Source organism: Silene latifolia, chromosome 5, assembly GCF_048544455.1.
Source record: "Silene latifolia isolate original U9 population chromosome 5, ASM4854445v1, whole genome shotgun sequence".
NCBI lineage: Eukaryota > Viridiplantae > Streptophyta > Magnoliopsida > Caryophyllales > Caryophyllaceae > Silene > Silene latifolia.
The window spans coordinates 89,108,548-89,131,044 of NC_133530.1; the positions used below are offsets into that span (position 1 = coordinate 89,108,548).

A 22,497-nucleotide genomic window follows, 5' to 3' on the forward strand; every position below is an offset into this window, starting at 1 on the left:
TGTGCAATGTTGCAAACTATTTGTTGTCGTTGTCGTTGTCGACTTCTTGTTATTGTTGCTGTATTACATTGACCAGAAGTATCTCCTTACGGCAGTGGATTATCTCGTGAAACTGAATGCAAGCGAATGTTCTAGTTAACATTTAAAATTTAACTGTTACCGATAATTCAACTATATTTACGAATCTCCATAGTAATGACGAATTATTCATCAATTTTGTTTTTAGAACATAATAAATCTTAATAATTTCGGTTATTTACTACTTCCCATTTAGCTCGCTAACATTATACAGTACAAGGTGTAGACTGCAGAGTAAGATTGTGAGTTACGATTAAGTCCCTGTTCTTTTGGACTGAAACTTATAGGATCTGAACTGAACTGAATTTATAAGATCTGAACTGAACTTAACTGAACTTATAGAATCTGAACTTAACTTATAGGATCTGAACTGAACTGAACTGAACTTATAGGATCTGAACTGAACTTAAATTAAGTGAGTATAGGATTTGAACTGAACTTATAGGATCTGAACTGAACTGAACTGAACTTATAGGATCTGAAGTTAACTTAAATTAAGTGACTTTAAGTCCAAAAGAACAGGGCCTAATACGAGATATCTGTATTCTATTTTCTCGAGTGAACGAATAACCATCCCCAACTAACGTAATATACTAACGTCATACTAACAGATTATTCCGCCAATCAAATTACTACAATTCTTGTTTAAGACGACCTTTATACAAGAACTTTGCAAATCGAATTTTGAGTACTTCCTAACCAACTTTTCATATAACCGGGTCATTATATTTGAATTAGTGAATTTCTTTTACACAATATCGATCTTAAAATGATTAAGCTTTCAAAACACACCTTAAAGAACTTAAACTATTAAAAATCATCAATTAGTGTCCCATAAGACGGATATATTTAGGGGGTGTTTGGTTCAACTCATAAAGGTATGAGGTATGAGTTTGGAATGAGCCAAACCCATACCAAGTGTTTGTTTGGCAAAAATAGAGGTTTCATACCCATACCTCAAACCCATGAGGTATGGGTTTCTCAGAGCATCCGCAAAGGTGAGGCTCCCCATATTTTCTCTTTCCTTTTCTTATTCGTCCACCTCATTTTCCACTAACTTTTTCATTTACCCTCCCCATTTCATAATTACATTTATGCAACAATGGGGTTCCCCAATTCACACACAAAAATTTGGGAACCTCCCCAAAAGTAACACAAATTGCCTTACTTTTTTTTGGGGAGCTCCTCTAAAAACAGTGGAACCTCAAATGTTGGGGAGTTTTGTGCAACAATGAGGAGCCCCATATGAAGAGAGAGAGGACATATGGGGAGGCACCTCCCCACCTTTGCGGATGCTCTCATACCCAAAGGGGAGGTGGGTATGAGATTGATACCCATGGGTATCAACTACTTCCTCCATTCAACTTCACTCTACCTATTTTTATTTTCGACACTATTCATATGTGCACATTCAATCTCGATTTTCTCTCAATACATAAGTGAAAATATATTCATGTGGGATCTTGTTTGATTCGTCTTTACAAGTACATTAAAAATATTTAACTTTTATAATTTTTGCAAATACGTAGCTAACAATATTAACCGCGTAAAACACGCGTTGGCGAACGTGAAAAAGCAAAGTGGTAGAGTGGAGTTGAATGGAGGAAGTATCAAGTAATAAAACCAAAAAACGTGAAAAGAAACTTAAATGGAACATTTTAAATGAATTTTTTTACATTTATTTGATCAACTCTTCATTTTCATGATTTTTTAGTATAAAAAAAAAAAATTAATGTTGTACTCCCTCCATTCAACTCCACTTTACAAGTATTCTATTTCCGTCCATTCAACTCCACTTTACAGGTTTCCTTATTTGGACATGTAAACGACCTTTCTATCCTTATTGAAAATCTATATTTACAAAAAATGTCATTCATACCCCACACAAATCCACCATAAAACTCACCTTTATATTTTTTTAATATCTTTAACCCCACCATTCCCTTTCCCTATGTACTTTTAATAGTTTTTTTAATCCGTTTCTTAATACCCGCGCAAAAAGCAATGTTGCAAAGTGGAGTTGAATGGAGAGAGTATTTTAGATTTTTTTAACTTTGATGAAGTTCGATCGCATTCCACCCAAAATTGAAACAAACACATGGTATGAGGAATTAAGTTCCAAACCCATACCACCCGGGTATGATTCCTGATTCCAAACCCATTGTAACACCCCCATACTCCAAGTGCCTTACCAGGACCACTCAGGTATAAGGATGCTACCATCTCGGTTACCCGAGGCATGATAATCATAAGACAATGAAGAAACATACTTTATTAAATACGTTTAAGTGATTACATTACAAACCCAACTGTACATAAAATACAACTGTTCTCAAACTATAAACCAACTGAAAGGAACTGTTCTAATAAACACAGCGGAAGACTAAAGACTCTGATATGTGATGACTCCATCCCAGCTAGATCCCACGCGTATCCAAAATATACCGTCAAAATCGCTCACCACCCCGAATGGATCACCACAGTTTTAAAACATTTAAACGGGTCGACTAATCACACAATCAATATAGATAACAATAACAAGATACACAGACAATTTGAATCACACACACACACACACACACACCAACTCCCATCATCTCAATACTTGATCCGTCCACCGGACCCGCCAGATGGGGGACCGCAGCCGTTCCCACCTAAGCCCCGCTCATCGCATTTGAGCGATAACCCCGTCCATTAATGTGCACATCCCCTTTCGTGGCGGGTTCCACGAAGGGCGAAACTAGGGCGTGAGATCACTCCCGCAAGTGACCCCACTCGGTAGAGAACGCATCTCGAGAGCCATAGAAACCAATCACAATCACAATCACAATCACAATCACATATTAAACAACTAACTACAAAGACATCACCAATATCCCATTATGGGACTAATACGAGTAGAAATCCTACCGGAAAGCACAATACGCAGACGGTATCTACAGCTGTATCAAAACGGCTCCTCTACGAATTCTCCTCCTATCATACATAACACATACAGACTACCATTCAATTACTACTCATAAAAACCCCCAATTCCCAAATTAGGGTTTCATCAATCTTATCAAAACATAATATAAATTATACTAAAAGCTTACCCTCGACGCAAGGAATCCAACGACGCGAACTACGATGCAAACTGACCGTCTGAACTCCGGGAATTGTCAAGAACGCGATTAGGAAGAAGACTAGTTGCTTTCTCTCTTAAACAGGTTTTAGGTTTTGTGAAAAGTGATTTAGAACAAGGACGAAAGTGTTTAAATACCTTAATCGCGTAATTAACAAAACCCGAGAAAACTCCCCCGTAAAACCGGACACTCGATCGAGTACCCAAGGTACTCGATCGAGTACCCCCTTACTCGATCGAGTACCCCAGCTACTCGATCGAGTACCCAACAGGTCAGAAACTATTTCATTCCGCAACTTGCCCTTACTCGACAGAGTAAGGGCTACTCGATAGAGTACCCCAAGACATATAAATACGGAGTATTACAGTCTTCCCTCCTTAAAAGGAACTTCGTCCCCGAAGTTCAACCCATACATAAAAACAACCATACTGACTCGACCAAGACACAACAACTTAGCTAAGGACTCAAGAACTCGACCGAACATAGAACATGAACTCTTAACCCCCACTCTACCAACTATGTTTACTTCCACAATATGATCACTATATCGTATCTACCACATATATATATATTTCTCACGACACCAACTCCATACATAATCAATTACCATCCTCTAATGCTGCTAGCTCCATAATATCATCAACTATCAAATCTAAAATCAAGACACTCATAGACATCAAACGGAATGTTACATTCTACCACCCTTAAAAGGAACTTCGTCCTCGAAGTTTACTCACACTCATAAACATCCTCGTTCAACTGCCAAGACTATCGAACTCATAACCATCATCATCCAACTGTCAACACTATCCAAATATTCTCACACTCCTAAACATCGAACTACTACCAGTCCGGTCCTGACCTTTAACAAAATTAACCACAACACGAATCAACCTTTTATTCGACATCAAGACTCAAACTTCCAAATATATTACCATATGCACACCCATCCAAATCTCTTTTATCACATCCTACTCCTCTTAAGATAAATGTTACGTCCTCGTAACTCACTAATACTAAATCCTAGATACATCTCATTACCCTCTTTACCACCACATGTGCAAGACAACCGTTTATAAACCAAACACTCACCATGCATATATCTAAGGCTCTCTTACTTAAACAATTCTCATACTTTAATTCACTCATTAAACCACCTAACTTATACCTCAAAATCTTTAGCTTAACCCAAAACTTCAACTCTTCCACATTACCGCAACACGCTATATAAACTATATAAAACTCTCGTTGCCAAAAGCATAACTCACGATCCACACTTGTTACGTACACTCACACTAGATCCTCAAGTTCTTTCTTCCATTACCGCAAAACTCATACATAACTCAACATGGCACTAATTCCCCAACATCCTGCACTCACTGTCTTCAATAAAGGATTATGAACCACCTGCATCTTTCGGATCATTACCACACATGTTCTACGACTCACTTGCCATTACCATGTCTCTCAAAAACCTTAACTAGAACAGGATCAAAATTACTGTAACAACCTCTCACAACCGTGTCCCATCAATAGAACATCACTATACCATGACAACAACGAAAACATTTTCAACTCTATTTCATATCATACTCTACCTCATTCTTAACTTAACCTGGTAAAGAAAACATTAATAAACAAGACGACTGTCTATCTGCACAAACTGAAACTCACAGGGGACAACATCAAACAAAACAACAATCTATGTATAACTGCTATGTACTTTCGAAACTCGAATCATAATCATCCTGCCTATTCCACCACAACCGGTGACGGCATCACAACACCGCCACCAACAGCCACACCGTAGTGCGAACATACCCGCATCACAACACTATGTACCGTGCCCGGATCACCACCCGAGGCATCACAACCACACCGATAGACATCACAACTGCATACAATTCCCATAAACACTGACTCGGCATAACTTTTCAGACAAGAAAAACTTACTCAAATCCACTGATTAAATCACCACGCAACACATGATATGGATAAACAGATAAGCATCTCATGAATATCATCTCTACCATTTCATGGAATACACGTGTGTTATTAATACACACAAAATTATAACTAGCCATGTCAAATTAATCAAATTATTACCCTTTTGGATATCATTCAATTAGTATACCGTACCCAACATAAATTACAAAACAATCATATAACAACTTTATAATTATCACACCATACCACTTCTTGTGAGGTCAGAACCTCACACAAACATTTATATATAACATAGACCCATAATCACATCCAACTAATCAATCCTGATCACGTAAGTTACCACTCAACCAAGGTTACCTGTCACCCGGGCTTAACTCGCATGCCCCTCATCATATTCTTCCATTCGCATGCCCAACACCTTCTGCCCTACATAACCATATAGCTAACACTCACTATGAGAAACCGCCTTCCAAGACTATGTCTTATACTTCCTCACAACCATACTTATCAATTCAGTCTCTACAAAATCAGCTTCTTTAGAATTACCATCTCTCTAACATACCGTCACTCTTAACCATTAGTCAAAAACCATAACACTACCACTATCCGGACATTGAACCCTTTTCACTCATCTCTAAACATCACGATTTGTTTCCTATCTTTGGTTAACATCCCAAACAACGAACAACAAACCCATCAACAAAATTACCTCAACATTATTCCCAATACTATCTTATTTGTATTGTCATCTAACTCTCCACCAAAATCTCATATCATGCAGGTATTCTACCAACTTCTTGCTTTCCTTAATTCCTCAAAACTCAAAACTAATCATGTTGTTCTGGAACTTCTATATAACTGTAAACTCAAATCCTCATGATTGTATCATACATCTCGACGATTCCTTACTTTTATATCATATAACCTCGGTGGACATTTCCTTAGTTTTATTCCCCTCATTCTTTTCTTTTGCCCTTGACAAAATCCCTTATTAACTCAACTCTTCATTATTTCTATCTAACTCTCTAGTGCTCCGGTTACCTTCTCATTGTTCAAGAACTCACATCTCATTATTTTATATCGATATCATCTCCCTCTTCCTTACCATAGATATCCTCTTATTATGCTATCACTCACCCTTGCCACTAATTTATCCATAAAATCAACGTTCACTGTTCAAACAATTGCATCTCCTTTGTACCTCTCTAGAAATCCAAATTTATTTCATACCATTAATTACCCAAGGAAGTCACACATTAGTTTCACCTCTTAATGAACCAAATCTCCCAATCTCACTCACTATCCGCAAATCTACGTCGCGACATGCCTCCATTAAGTTCGCCATATACCACTATGTCCAAATGACCTTTCATTACATATGTTCTTACTCAACACTATTTCTAACCATCTCCCTCCATAATTTATTATACATCTCAGGTTGCTACTATCCACATCCTTTCTTTCACTCTTTTCATTCTCACATTCCTTAAACTTACATCATGCCTTGCTCACATTCACTTACATTTTCATTACTCAACATACAATCATGTCACTCATCTCGTCTCACACAACATGCTCTATACCTCAATTAAGTCTTACCAATCCCAACACATATAAATCATGTCCTCCCCACCGAACTCATACTCATCATAGGTGGCACTCTTTACACCACAAAATTGGGTAACTTACGCGTCAAGACCAACATACATGTAAAACAATGCATAAAGAAGCAAAATGACGCCTTTGAATTAAACATAATATGCAACGAAGTCAAAAGATAAGCATATGACCCAAAACAGGGGTCACTAGATCGAGTACGGCCACTCGATCGAGTAAGTGACTTACTCGGTCGAGTAGGTGAAGATCGAAGCACGTAAACAACAATTACCAGGGCTACTCGATCGAGTACCCAAGGCTACTCGATCGAGTACCCCCTACTCGATCGAGTATCCTAGTTACTCGATCGAGTACCCCAATTCTCAAGACACCCGGTTTTCGAAAACAATCGTAACTCACTCATTACTTGGTCATTTTGGGCGTGTGACCTATCGTTAGAATCGTAAAAGAACAAGCTATCACCTCCAATTGGAATCAAATAAAAATCATTTATGCATCTCAAGTTATAACAGTTTAAAGACAACTTTGCTGTAAATCGACGACACAACTATTCGATTTTCTTTTTCAAACAACTTAAACGACAACAAGGTAAACAAAGACAACTCAATACTCATAAAACCAGTAGCCCCAATCACATATTATTATTTTCGAAAACAACGCAACAACATTCATCATGCACATAGATTATTCAACTTGCCAATCACATATTACCCACATGTTATCTCACATCTCCCAACATACTAAGCAACATTATAAACGCAACATGTGATATAGCTAAGCATGAAATTTTATCAAGCTTTTCATATAATCAACGAAACAGTGACGTCATATTATCTAATGCCACATAGTAATCATCCAACATGCTTTTCTATTCCAACAACAATTCTATATATCTCATCAATCTTTCAATTCAGATCCCCCATCCTCCACATACATGCATCCATCAATTCATACAACATACTACTACATAGATACACACAAAGACACAATCAAAGCACATAACGATCCCGACACATATCCCATGGTGACCGGTTCAAAATTGTAGGGCGAGTTCGCGACTTTAGGACGTCTCCCAAGTCTTTGCATTAGCTCCTACAACCTTTACCCCCGGGTTCATTTTAATTTGACTCCTATATTCATTAGGTTCATTGGTTACAGTTTTCGAATCGTCGCTCGATACCATTTGTAACACCCCATACTCCAAGTGCCTTACCAGACCACTCGGTATAAGGATGCTACCATCTCGGTTACCCGAGGCATGATAATCATAAGACAATGAAGAAACATACTTTATTAAATACGTTTAAGTGATTACATTACAAACCCAACAATACATAAAATACAAATCTGTTCTCAAACTATAAACCAACCGAAAGGAACTGTTCTAATAAACACAAATGGAAGACTAAAGACTACGATATGTGATGACTCCATCCCAGCTAGATCCCACGCGTATCCAAAATATACCTGTCAAGCAATCGCTCACCACCCCCGAATGGATCACCACGCTTTTTTAAAACATTTAAACGGGGTCGATCTAATCACACAATCAATATAGATAACAATAACAAGATACACAGGCAATTTGAATCAATCACACACACACACACACACACCAACTCCCATCATCTCAATACTCGATCGTCCACCGGGACCGGCCTTGCCAGTGGGGACCGCAGCCGTTCCCACCTAAGCCCCGCTCATCGTACGAGCGATAACCCTGTCCATTAATGTGCACATCCCCTTTCGTGGCGGGTTCCACGAAGGGCGAAACTAGGGCGTGAGATCACTCCCGCAAGTGACCCCACTCAGCCGAGAACGCATCTCGAGAGCCATAGAAACCAATCACAATCACAATCACAATCACAATCACAATCACAATCACAATCACAATCACAATCACATATTAAACAACTAACTACAAAGACATCACCAATATCCCATTATGGGACTAATACGAGTAGGAAATCCTACCCGAAAGCACAATACGCAGACGGTATCTATCTACAAAATTGTATCAAAACGGCTCCTCTACGAATTCTCCTCCTATCATACATAACACATACAGACTACCATTCAATTACTACTCATAAAAACCCCCAATTCCCAAATTAGGGTTTCATCAATCTTATCAAAACATAATATAAATTATACTAAAAGCTTACCCTCGACGCAAGGAATCCAACGACGCGAACTACGATGCAAACTGACCGTCTGAACTCCGGGAATTGTCAAGAACGCGATTAGGAAGAAGACTAGTTGCTTTCTCTCTTAAATAGGTTTTAGGTTTTGTGAAAAGTGATTTAGAACAAGGACGAAAGTGTTTAAATACCTTAATCGCGTAATTAACAAAACCCGAGAAAACTCCCCCGTAAAACCGGACACTCGATCGAGTACCCAAGGTACTCGATCGAGTACCCCCTTACTCGATCGAGTACCCCAGCTACTCGATCGAGTACCCAACAGGTCAGAAACTATTTCATTCCGCAACTTGCCCTTACTCGACAGAGTAAGGGCTACTCGATAGAGTACCCCAAGACATATAAATACGGAGTATTACACCCATACCCACGCGCGAACCAAACACCCCCTTATCTTACCGCTCTTACGATTAAAACAGATCAAATAACATACCACTTGCATAAATACAATAAGTTTTTTTGCTAAAAGTTAAGCATTTTGGTCTTGTCTTTTATCTATATAGATATACTCCCTCCAATTCACAATAAACCTCCTCATTTCTTTTTTCGGTTATTCACAATAACCTCCTTATTTCCTTTTTTGGTAAGTGTTTGTGTGGTCCAAATTTAATTGTAGGGGTAGTGTATTTGTGTGGTCCAAATTTAATTATATGGTGGGGTGGTGTGTTTCCTTAATTTTTGTGCCAAAATGAAATGAGAGGTTTATTGTGAATTGGAGGGAGTATGATATTTGATCCGTCTTAAGTTTAATAAGAATATACTCCGTCTTTAATAAGACTTTGTATTAGCAATGGTCAATGGATTTGGCCTATCATACAAGTGGTGTATTATTTGACTCATTTTATAGTTAAGCGGATATATCCGTCTTAAAGAAAGTCGAACCGTTTTCTTTTCAACATCAATTGATCAATTCCCTAATTTCATGTGGTAAAACGACGCCGTACAGGACGTTATTGAGATTGAATCTACTTCACTGTCTCACTGCTTCGCCTTCCCCTCTCTTTTTTTCGCTCGCGTTTTTCAGCAAAGCTCGCAATTTCCATCATCATTAGTAAGTTTTCCTTTTTAATTCCATGTATTTTGAATTTAATATACCTTAATATAATTAGTCCATATATACATGCAATCAATTTGATTTATTTTTGTATTGCTTCAATTAATTTGATAATTGAATCGAATTAGAATTCATTAGGAGGTATGGGGTCGGATGTACGCAGCCTTACACCTTTACTAACAACTCAAAAGAGGTTGTTTCCGAATTTCCAAGAATTAAAATTGCGGAGTAAGGGAGGGTCGGATGTACTCATAATTTTTTAAATTTATATACTCCCTCTGTCCCGTTAATTTGTTGTCCTTTTTCATATTGAGGTCTATCAGTCAGTTGTTGTCCTTACTATTTTAAGAATGAACTTGATGAACAATTTGATCATTCACGCTCAATTTGTTCCACTTGTCATTTAGGATGTGTTTGGATAGCTAAAGTGGAGTGAAAGGGAGGGGAGGGGGGAGGAGGGAAGAGAAAGGGAGGTAAGGGAAGGGGAGGGCAAATGGGGAGTGAGTGTTTGGATACAATTTCCTTCCAAATCTTGCCTATTGTGGAGAGATTTTGATTTGCCTTGGAGGAGTGAAAATGAATCCCTCAAAATCTCTCCCCCTCCATTTCCCTCCACCCTTATTTGCTATCCAAACAAGAGATTTTAAATCCCTACTCTCCCTCCCTTTCTTTTCCCTCCAAATCACTCAATCCAAACACACCCTTAGTAATTGACTCCTCTTCCCTCTTTCCTTGGTCTTTGTGCCAAAAACAAAGGACAACAATTGACGGGGACAGAGGGAGTACAACACTATTCATTAGTGTCTTGAGCAATCCTTCAAATGGTTAAGGAAGGTAGATCAGATGTAGACAGTCTTATCCGGTATTACCGACACAGAGAGGTTGTTTCAGATGACTTGTACTCCGTCTATCCCAATTATTTGTTTACCTTTTAAATTCTTTGTGAGGGTTATTTTAATCAAAGGTAAACTAATGATTGGGACGAAGGGGGTAATAAACATTACATTGAGAAGTGTTTGGCATGACAGCTACTTCACAATAAAAAGATCGATGTTCAGTTTAATGAATGAACCATTTTGTATTTATATATGTTCTGGAATTGATGCAGAGGGAGGAAGGTTTATGCAATGTGTTTGGTTGTGGGTGTTAGCTTGTTAACATTATGAATGGAATAAGAAGTGGGATGTCAATTGCCGGGATGAAAATTGGTGGTGGAAGGCGGCGTTTTTTGTTCTTGCTACCTGTAATGATTTTTCTACCATACTTGTTATCTGGTAATTCCCCACTATCATACATTCGGTTCATTTTAGCTGGTCAAATATTTGTTAGCTGATATGTACTCGGTTTAAGAGAAGCTAAAAAGTAGGATTTTATTTTTATTTGGCAGTTTTAGAGTTGCATCAATTCTCAACCACCATTGATCAACAAAAGAAACATGGGACAAAATCTGATCATTTGATTCTTGGGCCGGCTGCTGGTCAGGGTCTTCAAAATCGTCTCCAGTGTCAAGGCAAGTTAAACTGACTTTTGCTATTGTAATGTACATGAGAGGAGCATTCCTTTTTAACGTGAGGAAACGTAGAGTAGAGAACGACTTATATGCGCTTTGTCATATTTTCGGGGTTTATCATTTGTATATGTAAATGAAGTCGTGCTTATGAGGAAATTGCTTTGGGTGGTGCCATTTGCCTTACCTTATCATACAGAGGGTTATTGTTATTGTTTAATGTTATTGCTACAGAGGGTTACTCTTTCACATGAACATGTCTATCTTTATTGAGTATTGTAATGGTGCCATTTGCCTTACCTTATCATATTACTTGTAATCATCGTTGCTTTGCTATTCAGTAACAACCAATTATCTTGTTCGGAGTATTATTATATTTGGAATTTTGATGTTGTGCAGGTACAAAATCATTGAACACAACGCGTCACGTTGCTTCACACAGCTCGAAGTCCGGAGAGAATGTTGCCTTTGTAACTGTATTTACCATTTACAATTCTTCAAGAGAGAATCACGAAAACAATAAATTCTCTGATATTGTGACCATCGGAAATTCTTCGTATACAAAGTTGGAGAGATCTATGGCTATCCTGCATTCATTCATTAAGTTTATCCAGGTATACATCTTCGGAACCTGTGTCTCCTATCGGGATTTAGAGAGGCCTGTTCACTTTTTTTGTTTCATTTATCTGGCATATCGTGGAAAGATCACATTGTCAAAGAGGGATTACTTATTGGTAAGTTAATGGAGGGCAGAATTACCTGAAATTATTTGTGGTTCGATCTTGGTTATGTTTAATTTAACCATGTAAGTTTACAGTAACATATGCTATTCATTTACTATTCTCATGGTGTATTGTTCCTTGGGGTGCTCGTAGATGCCTGGACTAAGTCCTGGACGCGGAAAAGCTCATTTTGATAAATGTCATACTTATCTGTATGCATTTCATTTGTGTCACTAGCTGAATGCTTTTAGCCTTAAGTTTATGGAATTGAGGCGTTCTCCTGAAATACTGACGACCTAGTTATAGTGGACTACTGGTCGTTTTTAAAATTATGGCTGGTCCGTGTACAATCCCCTTATGTAAGGGGTTCAGCTTGCGGTTTCTTTTAATTTATCTTCTAGTTTCCTTGTGCATAAAATTTGCACGTTTTTATGTTACGAAAAAATCACACTTTTTGCAAAAGTGACGGTTCTTCATTAAGCACTCTATATTATACTATGCTTGAAGAAGTTCTTACTGAGCTACTGTGCCCGCAGGTAACAATGCCTTTAAGCAACGTTATCATCCTTACTGATCCAGCATCTGACTTGCGGGTTGACAGAGAAAAAGTTACAGTTTACCCCATTCAAGGTGAATATTCACGAGACAAGTTGATGCTTCAAAGAATTAGGTCTTACATTGTAAGGGCACATTGTGTAGCATTTTCAAGTGATGTAAATGCTTTCTTTCTGTGTGGAACATTCATGCGCTTATACAGAGGGGTTTCCTAGCATATTCAATATTTCACATGTCTTACGTAACGTAGTTCATAGTTTCACGAGTAACTCTTTTAACATTTCAAGATGTCCAGTGCTCTTAATTGCTGTTCTATTATCATGCATGCAGGCCTTTCTGACTGCAAGACTGGAGGAGTATCCTACGCTTGCTCCTGACCAAAGGAGTCATTACATTTTTACTGATTCAGACATAGCTGTGGTTGATGATCTTGGCCAGATGTTTGATGAGTACTCGAGTTTTCATTTGGCTTTAACCTTTAGAAACAACAAAGATCAACCTCTTAACTCAGGGTTTATTGCTGTACGTGGAACCACAGAGGGTCTCAGAAGGTACTAGTCTGCTATTTACACTCCCCTTGGTGCTGTCACAACCAAAAAATTTTGTTTCCAGTATTTTAATATTTTTCCTACAGAAATTATTGGTTGTAATTGTAAGGATTAATTTTTCTTAGAAACAAAATACACACAAAATAAACTTTTCGGTGTTTAAGGACCACATGACCTCAGGTGTGGATCCACCTTTGCCGCCTTTGATAGATAATAATGGATGGAAGTATAAAGTCGAAGATGAAAACATGATTATTGCCTTTCACTAAGCTGCTTTAGTACGTTAATAGTAATGGCAACAGCTTCTTTGCATAACTCGTAAGACACTGATTAGCGACTCATACTTTTAAATCTATTTATTCAGGGCCAAAGAGTTTTTGACCGAAGTTCTTAAAGCTTACACTGAAAGATACATGAAAGCTTCTAGAATGTTGGGCGATCAGTTGGCCTTGGCATGGGTCGTAAGATCTAACCCATCTTTTGATTCAAGGAGGTTCTCTAAACCCGTAGCTTTCATGGAGGAATTAAATGGGGCTTCAGTATTGTTTCTACCATGTGCATTATATAATTGGACTCCTCCAGAAGGCGCAGGACAATTTCATGGCATGCCTCTGGATGTAAAGGTACATTATATTTACCGTTGATATTCAGTATTTTTTTTTTTTTTTTTATTTTTTTTTTTTTTTTTTGTAGATGAGCTTCATATTCAGGTCATGAGTAACCTCTCATCAAGTATATTATTGGTTACCATAACACGCGAATTCCAATTTTTTCAATTTCACAATAATGCTTCATTTCCGTTTGCTTGAATAGTTTTGTTTCACATTTCTAGGAAATGTATAATTTTATAAAGGATTTTTTGAATTGTATTTGGTTGTTAATTCCCCAGTTTGTTCCGTAATGAACAGGTAGTTCACTTCAAAGGATCAAGGAAACGGTTAATGCTAGAAGCATGGAATTTTTTCAACGCATCATCGAACATGGATGATATGTTATGCCTCATTCTAGGTAGTGGAAGAACTAAATACGACTTTTAAGTCGCTTTTGCTGCAGTATTCGATTGGCATCTTACAGTAGAGCCTACCAAACTAGAATGAGAATTTCAGTTTTGCTGTGGAATTTTATCATGTTATGCCCAAAAGGGAAGTCGAGAAAAGCAGAGCATATATGCTTCATACCGAGCTGACTGGTGAAAGAGAGAAAGGAGACGTGCGGGTTGTGAAAGGCGATGTGACACTATTTTTGGACGTCTCTCGTTTGTGATTCGAACAAAGCTTCGTAGTTCAGTCTATCAAACTTGCCAGATTGTAAATGGTTCCATTTTTCTCAAATTGTTAGAAGTTTGATGATATATTATCCGTGTTTGTTACTGACCGATATCGACCTTCTCCTCGGTAAGGACGACACTCACACGAAGTTACTTCGACTGAGTGACGAGTGTTAAAGAGTGTCCCGTACTCCCGTACACGGTTATTTCAAGCTCATGTTATCATGACTCATTACGTTGCACCGTTGGAAGGTGCAGGTCCGAAAGGTTATATCTTTTCTTTTACGTAGCTCGACGATAATTTTCTCCGCTCGTCCGCTCCCGTAAAAGTAGATACAAGTCTCGGTTCATGATGTCGTGAACCCCCCTCTTTTACCGGGAGTCTCATACTCATTAACACGTGTAGCACAGATGTGTGCTACACGCACTTGACCGAGATTCCGGTAAAAGAGGGAGTTCCACACCCATGCAAGTAGGGTTACACTAAAGATATGGTGAAGAAAGATCCCAATTAAGGGCACACCAGAAATACTAGTTGACCTTACAAATCATCATAGAGCCACCTCTAAAAATAGAGTACAATTTTTGTGTACCAACCCAATTTTAGTTCTTTTTCCCTTCAGATATAGGAGTATCTTTTTTACCGTTAACTGAACAACCCTTGACTGTATAGTAGAGACAGTAATTTGGACCACAATTTGGTCCAGGTTCATTTTCACCATGCAGCCCACTTTCCCTTAGAATACCACCAACAAATCCAATTGATTCTCCACGCGCCTACTACCTGATGTAGTGATGCGTGACTTTCACGTCACTCAGGAATGTCTAGGATTTGCAACGTAATCGCTAACGTTATTGCTTATAACTGGGTTAAGTAGTGGGAGTCTTGGAGAGGGTTGTGACTTGTGAGAGGTCATAAGTTTGTCTAGTGGCGGAGCCATGATTTCTCGTTAGGGGGCGAAAAATTTCAGTAGGGACAAACGTGAAATTTCATAAGATAAATTTGAATTTTTTTCAAAAATTTAACTAAAAATTTGGGATTTTTTCATTTTCAGCGGGGGCGACCGTCTTTACTAGCCCCCTCGCTCCACCACTGATTACAAGTAAAACTGGCTACTAAAACTAACCCAAGCTACAGTAATGTTTCAATCATTTCAACTTGTCGGCAGTTGGGTAAGTCGGGTGGGGTTTGAGCGGTCTGTTCAGGTTGAGTTGGAACTCAGGACCAAAGCCCAGAATAAGGTATCAGGTTGACACGAGATTACGGGTCATCTCGAACTAAAATAGATATATATATATATATATATATATCAGGTTGACTTGGGTTACAACTAGGGGTGTTAATGAGACGAGACAGCTCGCGAGCAACTCGAGATCGGCTCGGCAAAAGCTCGGTCAAAGCTCGGCTCGTGTGAGATCGGCTCGAGCTCGGACTCGGCTCGAGAGCTTAACGAGTCAAGCCGAGCAAAGGCTGGTTCGGCTCGAAAAGCTCGTGAGCGGCTCGAACTTGTGTGATTATATAAGATATTGCTCATATTTTATAAAAATATTTTATCATGATTATATCTTTGTATCACGTATATCAAATGTCTCACTGATTTGTCAAATATTTTACATTTAACCTTCGAACCTTGTTATTGAAAATATCGGAAGAAAAAAAATCAAAAAATCAACCATTATATATAGGCTCGATTGAGCTCGAGTTTGGCTCGAGCTCGCGTTAAAGCTCGCAAGCTTGATATCGAGCACATTTTCTACAAGCTCGGGTAAGCTCGAGATCGGCTCGAGATCGAGTTTTAGTTCTTGAGCACAAGCCGAGCAAGGCCAAGCTCGGGCTCGGCTCGGCTCGTTAGCACCCCTAGTTACAACTTATAAGCCATCTTGGGTTGGGTCGGTTTCTATTTGCAACATTTTCAGGTTATATTGAGTCGGGTTTGCTCGAATCTAAGTCAGATTTATCAGGGTCATATTTAAATCGGTTCAGACCGTTCAGTTTTACGAACTCTATCTTCACCCCTTACTCAGCGCGTGTGGTTGTTCACTATGATTCCTTTCCTCAAATATTTGTCCCGTGGCTAGCACATGAGAACCATTTTCGTATAAATTTTTAACTTTAATTTTCTCCAACTTTTTCTACATTTCATAGCCACCATCCAACATAGTAGTGGAAGTGTACCACTTGTATCTCCTCCATTTTCTCTCTCCTTTTTTTTTTCTTCATAAATCTCAAATTCACAACTGGGTTTTTCTGGGTTTTTGTAATTCTATTGATTTCCTTTGTTTAATTGTCATGACGACGTCGTTTGGGGCAACAAATTCCGCCATTTTTACTGATCCCAAGCTCCAAATTCAGACCTTTAATGGGTTGAAATCATCAACTTTGATCACTGTTCATCGTTTTGTTCCTTTGTTTCCCGTTTCTTCTTCTAATTCTTCTGTCATTAGAGCTGTTTCTACGGTAAAGATTCAATCTTTCAGTTAAATTTTTAAATTCATTTATAATTATTAAAGAAAATGGCAGATGATTAGGGATTTAACATGATTATTGTTTTTATTAATAGTTTGATAGTGAAATATTCGCTCCGTCCCATTCATTTGTTTACGTTTTTTATTCTTTGTGACGGGTATTTTAATCAAAGGTAACTTGGGTTGTAAAGTTGTTGTCTTTATTGTATGCATGATTTGTTTTACATTTGAACCCCAAATGATTGTGCATTATTATGGCTTCTTTGGTTGTTATTGTTGCCTTTGTGCATGCTAAATTGATCGTGAAATACTCGGTCCGTCCCAATCATTTGTTTACGTTTTTTATTCTCGGTGTGTTATTTTTAATCAAAGGTAAATTGATAGTAAAATACAAATACTTAATCCGTCCCATTCATTTGTCTACGTTTTTTTTTCTTGGTGTGGTATTTTAATCAAAGGTAAATTGATAGTAAAATACAAATACTTAATCCGTCCCAGTCATTTGTTTACCGTTTTTATGCTTTGCGGGGTATTTTAATCAAAGGCGGACAAATTATTGAGAGGAATGGAGTAAGGTGCTTTGCTTTTCTATTATTTGGATAATTGTGGTGAGAGAGGAGTGTTTTCAATTTTGATGGTTGTGGTGAGGAGTCTATGCATGGAAGTCTATCGAGTTATAGTCGTTTTGGTTGGTAAGATTATGTTTAGTAAAGAATTCATCTGAAAATTGGTGTTGTATTTGGTGGAAAATGAAAGGCGCCACCGGGTGACACCCAATTTGGGCGCCACCCTCTCACATGGGGTGAGTGGGGACCCCTTCAATTAAGAATGGTTGTGAGAGGGTGGCACCCAATTTGGGCGTCACCCGGTGCTGGTTGGATGTTTGGATCTTTGGATGTTTAGTGTCATATAGAAATGTACAATGAGACAGTTTCATGCGAAACTAACTGCAAATGGAGGTTAGTGTGAGACGGAATTACATGTGAGGGCAACCTATTGACCATTAACTAAAGGAAGTATATACGTGAGACCATCTCATACAAGAGTCATTGATTGATTTGATTCGTATGCTAAATGGGTGTGATATAATGCAGCCTGTAAAGCCCGAGACTGCTGTGGAGCCAAAACGTAGCAAGGTTGAAATCTTCAAAGAACAAAGTAATTTCATAAGGTGGCCTCTTAATGAGGAGATGATGAATGATGCTCCAAACATTAACGAGGCTGCTACACAGTTGATCAAGTTTCATGGGAGCTATCTACAGTATAATAGAAATGAAAAGGGCGCTAAATCTTACTCATTTATGCTTCGTACCAAAAACCCTTGTGGAAAAGTGTCTAACCAGCTTTACTTGGTGATGGATGATCTTGCTGATCAATTCGGGATTGGAACTCTTCGGTTAACCACGAGACAAACATTTCAACTCCACGGTGTTTTAAAGCAGAATATGAAGACGGTTATGGGTACCATTATTAGAAACATGGGCTCAACCCTGGGTGCTTGTGGGGATTTAAATAGAAACGTGCTTGCCCCACCTGCTCCACTCGCTCGAAAAGACTACTTGTTTGCCCAGGAGACAGCTGACAATATTGCTGCTCTCTTAACACCACAATCAGGTTTTTACTACGATGTATGGGTTGATGGGGAGAAATTTATGACAGCTGAGCCTCCGGAAGTAGTGAAAGCCCGTAATGATAATTCCCATGGAACTAACTTTCCAGACTCTCCAGAGCCAATTTACGGGACTCAATTCCTGCCAAGAAAGTTCAAGATTGCTGTAACTGTTCCAACTGATAACTCAGTTGACCTTCTCACTAATGACATTGGTGTCGTCGTCGTTTCTGATGACAATGGAGAGCCCAAGGGTTTCAATATATATGTAAGATTCTAAACTCTATCGGGTATTCTTTTGCTTATATGTTGTTATACCGGTTTACTTTCCGTTTCTAATGGGGCTAAAGAGTCAGTATTCTTCGGATTTGGATTACGGTGGAATTGAGCAAAATGTGTCTCCTTTTGTGTGTGTGTGTTTTTCCCAATAAAATGGAGGGTAAGGATGCATGCATGGTGCATCCTGCCCCCTGACGCAGACTATCATCACAGCAGTGGGATAATGTTGTTAACTTGTTATGTGCTGTTTTAACAACCAGTTTACTTGACGTTTGGATCAGGTTGGAGGTGGCATGGGAAGGACTCATAGACAGGAGAGTACTTTCCCTCGTTTGGCAGAACCATTAGGGTATGTGCCTAAGGAAGATATATTATATGCTATTAAGGCTATAGTTGTTACTCAGAGAGAAAACGGGCGTAGAGATGACCGCAAATATAGCAGGATGAAGTATTTAATTAGTTCATGGGGCATCGAGAAGTTCAGAAGTGTAGTCGAACAGTACTATGGAAAGAAATTTGAACCCTTCCGTGAGTTGCCCGAATGGGAGTTCAAGAGTTTCCTTGGTTGGCACGAGCAGGTATATTGTTCTCCTAATTCATATCTACTGTGCTGTGGATGTTTGTTTTCTTATGGAAGTGACTAATTCCTCAGCCTGATATATTGCTGCCTCTTTGTTTTAAACAATTAGGACGGATTAAAGATTAAAGGATGTAAAGACAGTGGGAGTTGAACCCTCCTTTTTTTTGTCCTCAGTCAAATGCGTTATTCCACTGCAGTACAGTCTTAAAGCAAGTAGTACAGAAAACAGTCAAAATATTGGTGTGACGTGTCCGAAACATTTATTAAAAATTGCTTCTTATTGAAGCGTGCTACTCGTAAAGCTGATAAAGTGTTGCTTGCTTAGTTTTGATATGGTACTGACATGGAAGAAGAATATAACTTTCAGCTACTAAACTGGTGACACAAAATGAGATGATATGCTAAATACTGAACTCTCTAATTATGGCGGTCGTTGTGAAGTTTCTGTGAGTCCTCTTTTGGGATCAGAAGTTATCTGAAAAATGGATAGCAGATGAACATGATGTCAGCTTTAGCTGAATTCCTTGTAGGAACTATTTTCACTCACTTGGTCATTTGTAATAGGGTGATGGAAGTCTATTCTGTGGTCTTCATGTTGATAGTGGCCGTATAAAAGGCGTAATGAAGAAAACATTGAGGGAGGTAATTGAGAAGTACAATTTGGACGTGCGTATTACCGCTAATCAAAACCTCATCCTTTGCGACATTAACCGTGCATGGAAGCGTCCGATTACTACAATGCTTGCTCAGGGTGGTTTACTGGTAAGATTTTTGACGGGGCATTATGCTTACTACAGTTAGCACAGTATATGGTTACCTTACGTTTCCTTTCTGCAAACCTTAGTTCAGATGTGCATAAGCTCAAGGCTCACTAAGGCACCAACCAAAACGCTTGAGGGTGCCTTTTGTGAGCCTTTTGCACAAGGCGCAGCTAATGACGATGCAAAATTCCGTTCTTTTCATCCAGGCTTTTTATGCCTCTTCCGTTGTCCCATTATGAGTAGCTTTTATTTATATGCATGTTATTTGTTAGTTCTCTTAAAAATCTGAAAAAGGAGGATTGTTGCGCAAAATTATTATATGTTAAATATATAAACGTGTGCAAAAGTAATGTGCGTGGTACGCATAAAGCGTGTGCCTTCACATTTCATCTCATTGCCTTAGTGCCTCGCCCCCTTTAACTAAGCTGCCTAGTGCCTACCTTAGTCAAGGGGATGGTGGAACTAGCAGTTGCTTTTGGTATATTGAGCTCTTTTTGGTTTGATATCCAGGAACCTAGGCTTGTCGATCCCCTAAATGTCACTGCCATGGCATGCCCTGCTTTACCAATGTGTCCACTGGCAATAACTGAAGCTGAGCGGGGAATTCCGGACATATTGAAACGGGTTAGAGCCGTGTTTGAGAAGGTATGTCTTGTTTAAATAATTCTTTTAAGAGTCCTCTTGGTAGTAGGGAACTAAATAGTGACGACGACAAATGGATTTGAAAGGTTACAGAAAAAAATAATTATATTTTGATTTCAGGTTGGTCTCAAGTACAATGAATCTGTTGTAGTAAGGATAACTGGGTGTCCGAACGGATGTGCTCGACCCTACATGGCTGAGCTTGGGCTTGTTGGTGATGGCCCCAACAGTTATCAGGTACTCCAATTTTCAGACATTGTAAATGAACTGGCAGACCCAAAATCTGGTGTCCTATTGACTTTAGAAAGATTATTGTACGAGTTTAAGTTTTGATTGAGAGCAAAATTTTGACAAATGCATTTGTAATGAATTATTTCTGGCGTCTGAGTCCCTGAATCATTACGCATGGATACACCAGTGGGCTCGTATGCTGCACTTATCAGTCTGTCATGTTAAATAATGTTCTGTGAGCTGATCGATTTTCATGCCAATACCAGATTTGGCTGGGCGGTACACCTAATCAATCCTCCTTGGCTAAGACCTTCTTGAACAAAGTCAAAATTCAAGAACTAGAGAAAGTTCTAGAGCCTTTATTTTACCACTGGAGACGGAACCGGAAAGCTAAGGAATCCTTCGGCGATTTCAGTAACCGCATGGTTAGTCCTCGACTAACACGTAGAAATCAAAATTTGTTTCTTAACCGTGAACGTAGTATGAGACAGTCTCATATACAAGACCAACCCGCATGGTTACATTCAATATTTCACATTATGCATAAATTTACTATGGTCAACTTGCTTAACTTTCGGTTCATCTTACAGAGCTTTGAGAAACTACAAGAATATGTAGACAACTGGGAAGGTGTACCACAAACAACTGGGAGATTCAACCTGAAGCTTTTTGCTGATAAAGATACGTACCTAGCCGTAGAGGAACTCGCAAAGCTACAAAACAAAACTGCCCATCAGCTAGCCATGGAAATTATCCGCAATTATGTGGTTGGCGAACAAAATGGCAAGAGTATTGAATGAGTGCATTTGCTGACACTTCCTTCAGCTGAGCTGTTACTGCTCGGTAACTTCCTGGTTTCGAAGCAACAATTGATCTATCTTTTTTTTTTTGTTGAATGGCCATTCTGTTTTGTTTTAGACTAAAGATTAATGTATGTCACTGGCTCCTAGACGGCTAGACCCGTTTTTGGCTATAACTTAAGTTTTACGGGTTTTTGTGCTTTCTGTGGTCGGTCTACATGAAACACGAGGATACAATCTTGATGTTGTTGTGACTTGTGAGGGTAGACTGTAAGAAATTTTCTGGGAATAAAGGGCACTTTATCTGATCTTGTACTGTATTTGCCGGAACTGCAATTTTTTTTAGCAATAAGCGGACGGAAGCTGTCTTTTACTGCAATTTCAGGCAAGCCGATCGTACAGTTTAGCAGGGCAAGTTATTTAAGTTTTAGGCCTTTTACATGAAAATTTTTTAGCTTTAATATGTTGGTGGTCTGGATTGCATTTTGGTAATATCTAACGGTTTTAT

At 38.7% G+C, this 22,497-nt stretch overlaps 2 protein-coding genes across 2 annotated transcripts; both read left to right on the forward strand.

The window, feature by feature from the left end:
• The first annotated feature begins 9,920 nt into the window (after positions 1–9,920).
• LOC141657826 (uncharacterized) lies at positions 9,921–14,721 on the forward strand. The gene is made up of 8 exons (XM_074465172.1): positions 9,921–10,019; positions 11,131–11,296; positions 11,410–11,532; positions 11,929–12,143; positions 12,788–12,931; positions 13,137–13,357; positions 13,719–13,977; positions 14,263–14,721. Exons 2-8 carry the CDS (start codon positions 11,185–11,187, stop codon positions 14,389–14,391), a joined length of 1,203 nt encoding a protein of 400 aa, XP_074321273.1. The 5' UTR covers positions 9,921–10,019; positions 11,131–11,184; the 3' UTR covers positions 14,392–14,721.
• A 1,973-nt stretch (positions 14,722–16,694) lies between these two features.
• On the forward strand, positions 16,695–22,297 carry LOC141657827 (sulfite reductase [ferredoxin], chloroplastic-like). The gene is made up of 8 exons (XM_074465173.1): positions 16,695–17,079; positions 18,182–18,964; positions 19,257–19,553; positions 20,120–20,317; positions 20,827–20,961; positions 21,079–21,195; positions 21,456–21,614; positions 21,780–22,297. The coding sequence occupies exons 1-8, from the start codon at positions 16,912–16,914 to the stop codon at positions 21,987–21,989; spliced, it is 2,067 nt and encodes a 688-aa protein (XP_074321274.1). The 5' UTR covers positions 16,695–16,911; the 3' UTR covers positions 21,990–22,297.
• Positions 22,298–22,497: the final 200 nt, after the last annotated feature.